General features: G+C 37.4%; 1 protein-coding gene across 1 annotated transcript; it reads left to right on the forward strand.

Moving 5' to 3' along the window:
• Positions 1-2,201: 2,201 nt before the first annotated feature.
• Positions 2,202-3,287, forward strand: LOC133712246 (FCS-Like Zinc finger 15). Its single transcript, XM_062138356.1, has 2 exons — positions 2,202-2,612; positions 2,832-3,287. The coding sequence occupies exons 1-2, from the start codon at positions 2,338-2,340 to the stop codon at positions 3,028-3,030; spliced, it is 474 nt and encodes a 157-aa protein (XP_061994340.1). The 5' UTR covers positions 2,202-2,337; the 3' UTR covers positions 3,031-3,287.
• The last annotated feature ends 3,119 nt before the right edge of the window (positions 3,288-6,406 follow it).

Below are 6,406 nucleotides of genomic sequence, written 5' to 3' on the forward strand. Positions count from 1 at the left end.
ATACGTGGCTATTCTATCTTCAGTTTCAAACCTCAATAAAAAGAGTAGTTTCGATTGCATATCTCACTATCTCATCTATCTCTTCTCTAATTGTTTATTCATTTTATAACTTTTATTATATTTTGCAATGAATTCCAACTGGTTTTCTCAGTGGAATGAGAGGCAACGTGAAAACGAGGAAGATGACGAAGAAGATGAAGAAAAAAAAACAACTAGTCGTTATGTAACAAACGGCCATATAATATTGGCCATTAATTTGCAATTATGGTGATCAATGTTTAATTGACAGCCATTGATGAACATTTGACCGTTGGGAATCAAATTGGTTCCATTTCAACCAATGGCAAGCTGCCACATGCCCTCCTTTTGGTCTTCTTCTAGCAGCCCATTTTCTCCACGTTTTGGTCTTCTGTTGGGACCACCAGTTTGGACTAGGCTAGCGAAAGGGCTAAAATTGGCCCTCTTAGCAGCCCGATAGCCCTTTTATGGCCCTTTGGCCCATTTAAAATTTATTGTTGGAGATGAAATAAGGGCTACATTTTAGGATTTGGCCCTTTGGACCTCCTTATTGAAGATGGCCTTAGGGTTAGATTTTAACTAGAGGATGATCCATCACTGATTCACCACCCAATTGAAATTTCCAAACTGTGTTTCTGTGGCTTTGATTGCTTCTCTCTGCTGGTTTTGGCCTTTCGGTTTTTCTTATACGAGTGGTGCGGTTTGAGGTAGGTTGGCGAGGCAACACATGGCGGAGAGACGCTAACCCCACCTAAAAACTCTGTAGGTTGCGTCAGATAATTGACTTGTCGAATAGAAAATAGAGAAAAGAAAAAAGAAAAAAACCATAATTGCAAGGGAGGGTACTTAAGGTAATTTGTAAAAAAAAATTGAATTTAAGTAATAGGAAAATAGAGAGAGTGTGTGAATAGACTCGGTACCAATTCCAAGTAAATAAACATGTTTAAAAAAGAAGAGACATTACTTGAAACAATATTAGAAAAATATGATATTCAAACTTGACAATATAAGTAAACATTCTTAACAGTTAAAGTTATACGTTTGCACACGTGAGTTTAGACATAGAACAAAACCTTAAGAGATATATTTTTTTTTTCTCTAGTTACTACACGAAAACTTGTCATCCGAGTCAAACTCCAAACCTCACACTTAGTCATTTATAAAGAAGAGACTTATGTTACAACATCAAATGAGCGAATCCTATTTTCTTTTATCAAGGATGCTAAAGCAAAATAATTAATATCATTTTAGTGACCTTATTGAGGGGTTAGGAAGCATTTATTTATTTATTTTATCAAGATTAGGAAGCATTTAGAAAGTACATCTATATCAATCTATATATAAACATTTTCATGATCAGAACCTTTTAGAAAGCAATTAATAAAGCCCACCCTATCTGTTAGTGGGTTCGGATTGGGTTAGAAGTTTCTCCTTCCATTGGTTTAGACAAGGTAAAGAAAAAATAAACAAACCAGAGTGTGGGTTGGGATAGAGCTTTCAACATTAACCAAAACAATGGCCACTCATCTTCATCTATACAAATTGATACCGTTTAAGGCTTGAACTGTTTTCCCCATATCATCCATAACTGGTATATATCATAATACTTTATATTGGATATAAAACAATATGAGTATCATAATTAGTACATACTATATTTTTTGGATATAAAATTAATATGAGTATCATAATTAGTACATTGTATATATTGGATATAAAACTAATTATGAGATTAAGGATTTTTATATAGAAACAATACAAGGAAGTTACAAACTCTGAGTTTTAATTTTGGCAATTTTGCATAGAGACAAAGAAGCAACATGCTCTCAGTGTGTTGATGGTTCATGTATAACTCACACAACCCATGCAACCCCCTCCTCAATTGAAAGATGCTCACATGACCATTACTGACCATTATTAATCTTCTTTAACTCCACCATAAATAATGCAACAAAACCAGTTATGCAAGCAAACAAAAGCCTAAAACCGTAAGCACAAGCAGCCAAACCAAAAATCGAAAACAAAGTAAATTATGAAAAAACAAAATTGGGAAAAATTTGAATCGCTGAAAGAAGAGGGGTATGTGGCAGTTAACCAGCACAAGGAGTCAAATCGTTGGCTACGCTAATCGTCCTTGTTACTGCTCCATAGCTGTGTGATGGGTTGGGTCCCACCATCCCCCTCTTGCCCTTTGTTTCTCCCTTCTATTTAGTTTTGCTCAGAATTTCTCCATCAGATAGCCAAGCCCCCTCTCTTCTTCTCTGAATTTCAAGAGAAAGAGAGCTTAACAGAGCGGGTGATTATACTGGAGGATGAGATATGGTGGGACTTAGTGTATTATTGGAAGGTCAAAATGGTAGTAGTACTACTGCTACAACTGCTGTTGGTGGTGATGGCAAGAAAATCCCGCAAGTTATTAACAAGGCCACTATGGTGATCAATACCAACACCAAACCCTTCTCTCCCTCTGCTCTGCCTTATTACCCCAAAAATTTTAACCACTCTCCCTATTTGCCACCCAATCCCAATTTCCTTGAAAAATGCTTTCTGTGCAAGCAGAAACTCTTGCTTGGCAAAGACATCTACATGTACAAGTAAGTTAAAAATCACACCTTGAACAACAGCCCTCTTCCAATTTTACAAAAACCCAGATTTTTATTTCGGTTCTGCATGCACAAAGTGTCAAAGTTCACACCTTTCTCAAAAACAACCGAAACCCATCTCTGATTTTATTTTTTCTGTAGAAACCCAGATTTTGGTTTTGTAAATTTGCATGGTTAACTAAAGTGGAAATCTTGGTTTGAAAAATGCAGGGGAGATAGGGGCTTTTGCAGCGTGGAGTGCAGGTACAATCAGATTCTGATGGATGAGGAGGAGATTGTTCGCAATGAAATGCACTGCTCAATGGTGGCCATGAAACCCAATTCTGCTTCTTCTTCTTCAGCTTCTTCTTCCAGAGGCTCAAACCGAAACAAAGGGAGCAGAAACAGAGCGGGTGGATTTGCCTACTGAGAGAGCAAGAAAAACCAGTTGGAACTGAGAAATTGGTTTCTTTGTTGTATCCCCTTTGTACCCCTTTGTTTGTTTCGAAATGACCTTCTTGTCCCCTTTTGTAGTTTCTTTGCTTCCTGGTTTGAGGCCAAAAGAATCCAACTAGTTTTGTCCCCCATCACATTATGTATGTGATAATGTAGCCCATAGTTTTGGTTGTACCTCACATTGTTTAGAACACAAACTATGGAGGACAGTCTTGAGTGTAATTTGTGACAGTTGGAGGGCATTAATGGCATTTTGTTCTGTGCTTAAACCTGGTTAGTTTGAGTTTCTTTGAACTTCGGTTGTTCCCCTCATGAGAGTTTAGCCTTTCCTGGATACAAGCGATGGTGGTGTGTGTTGTGTGTGGTGTTTGGTCTTTAGCACTATGGCAATGCAAAATCTGTGTTGTGTTCTTCTTTTGTAGCTTTTCTTGGTGATGCGCATTTCTAATGGATTTGTAGAGGGAATGTCTAAATTGCGCACCGAGGGGACAATAGTATATTATAGTGGAGAACATGAGTGCAGAATTAGTACTTGGAGAACAATGTCATGGACTCATGGTTCCTATGAAGAAAAAAATAAAAATAAAAAATTATTGCCACCAAGGAACATGAGATTGAACATATTTGATATTTCTTTAAACCTCTTTGCACTTTAAATCTCGAGTCCCTATTTGATTAGACTGCAACATTGAATACAACATTTACTGCTGGAATTGAATGATTTTGAACCCTTTACTACCGTTTTAGTTCATGAGTTTCCCATTTTTACATCTCAAGGAGTCTCTGCTGGAGAGGACAGGACAGGAGTTGCTCAAATTCCCAAAAGTCACGAAGTTTTGATTTATTGGTTGTGGTTGTCTGCAAATTAATGGTGATGCAAGATGCTTAGCCTTGTAGGTTGAGTAATTTTTCCTTATCACTAGTTGTATATGGTTAGTCGATAAATTTCCAAAAATATTCCGATTAAAGTTTTAAGATTTTAAGAGCATCTTTAGCAATGCTAGCTATTTTTGAGTCAAATTTTAGCTAAAATAGCTAAAAAGTCATTTTAGCTAGCTACTTAGAAATACGTTTGTATCAGTGCTCTCTATTTTTGCTAGTTTTAAATTTATATTATTTTTTAAATGAATATTAAATAGTTTAAATGTATTTATAAATTACATAAAATAACTTAAAATAAATATTTTAAATTATAGAGAGCCTCGTCTCGCTCTCTATATTTAGGAGTGAGATAGCTAAAAGTTATAATGGAGAGCCACTTAGGAGTCTGGTGCAGTTGCTAAAATAGATAAAAAACTAAACATGCTCTCCAAAATAGTTAAAAAACCAAAATAGAGAGTCTGCTAAAGATGCTCTAAGTGATTGATAAAAATAAACAGATTAATTAAAAATCATAACTAGGATAAAAGAAAACGTAAGATTTTCAATGAAGTAATAAACACATAATAGATATTATCCAAAAAAATAAAAATAAACACTTAATAGATATTAGTTATACCCAAGTTAGTTGCAAATCTTTCAGCATGAACCTGAAATTGTCGTCTACCGATGCCAAATTAGGAAGGAAATCTTTAGATTTGTCGTAATGTATGTTGTATCTAAGGATATACTGAGGTTGGTTGCAAATTATTCAAAACTAAAGTTAGTTGTTGTCACGTTATTAGTGTCACATTTGGATGTAGACTTTGTATTTGCCGGTTATACATAAATTTTGAATCACCATACATGTATTTTTTTTTTTTTTGAAGAATATCATGTCGATATATTAATATTACTCAGGCCAGAAAGGACCATTACATATCCTCCATCTACCATCTCTGGGCAGATAAAGAGTTTGTGGTAAAACCACAGCGATACATAGATTAGGTCCGATCATTTGACGGTACCCATGCTCACTTATTCAAGAAAACCTATTTAACTATGAACAGTAATGCATAGTAATAGGCAAGCAAATCCGAAAAAAAGACTAACTAAATAATGGGTACAAAAACCCATTAGTTATTCTGGACCCAAGAGAGAGCAGGCCCAAAATCAGTTCCACAGCCCTAGGCCCAACCATGAGCCCACAAAGCCCATCAAGAACAAACCCTAGCTGCCTCCAAGTTGTTCTTGCCGCCATCAGCAATATTGGCGCTGTCCGGCCAAGCATCCATGCCGACCACTTCGAGGGTAGCCACACATCCACCTCCTTCGTCGAACTCCCCAAGGTCTGGGCTTGGATTTGAGCCCAAAGACATCCCGACCACATGCTCTTTGATCTGGATACCCAAACTCTTTTGCACTCCATTTGCAGCTTCAGCAGTATCTGCAACTCCGGCCACGACCAATCCGCGAGCGCAGGAGGATGACCAATAGTACCACCACTCATGAACGTCACAGAGGAGACCCTATCATTGCCAAGAAGAACCGACCTGACAGGCGGCATACTGGCAGCTACAGCGTCGAGATTGATGGCCTCCATGGGGAGGGTACGAGCGGCAATGAAGTCTCCGATGGAATGAATAGTATCACCCTTGGGTTTGGCTTTGTTAGTTATATCAGATGATTCTGTCAAGAAACGCAGGCCATCGTCTGGGTTTAGGAGCAACCAAGAAATCTGTCGGCCATTGACGGGCAAGAGACGCCGCCATGGCCAAAGCCGACCATCGTCGTCCCTAGAAGATGCAGGGGACCATGTATGCCTAGGATGAGCAGAGGATGGTGATAAACGAAGTTGTTCGGAATTTGGATGGCCAGGTCCATCATTTTTGTCACCGTAGGACGATGGCGATGCTAGGATGAGCGCGAGTGTGAGCGCCGCTAGGGGGAATAGAGTGCTAGGGTTTCTCATGGCTTTTTGTATTGCAATCACCATACATGTATCTACATGATTGATCAATATAAATTGAATTGCAACGATGGGAAAGAGAAACAAGTAAAACACATCTAATGAGTATTAATTGCAATGTTTTAAACGAATGATATTTGTTGTCTATCGATGTAGACTAATAGGGAGGAAATTTTCTTATTTGTCGTGATGCATGTTGTATCCATGGATCTATGGAGGTTAGCTGCATATTTTTAAGAAATAAAGCTAGTTGTTGTTATCAGTGTTGCATTTGGAAGTCAACTTTGTATTTATCGGTTATATATAAACTTTGAATCACAATATATGTTGTACGTATCTACATGATTGATCAATAGAAAATAAATCGCAATAATGGGAAAGAGAAATGCCAAACTTTTAGTGAAGCAAAAAACATCTAATGAGTTTTAGTTATTCCAGATTTCAAACAATTGTTATTTGTTGTTTACCGATGTACGTGTAGACTATTAGAGAGGAAATCTTCATATTTGTCACGTTGCATGTT

This window comes from Rosa rugosa, chromosome 5, assembly GCF_958449725.1.
Source record: "Rosa rugosa chromosome 5, drRosRugo1.1, whole genome shotgun sequence".
In the NCBI taxonomy this organism is placed as follows: domain Eukaryota; kingdom Viridiplantae; phylum Streptophyta; class Magnoliopsida; order Rosales; family Rosaceae; genus Rosa; species Rosa rugosa.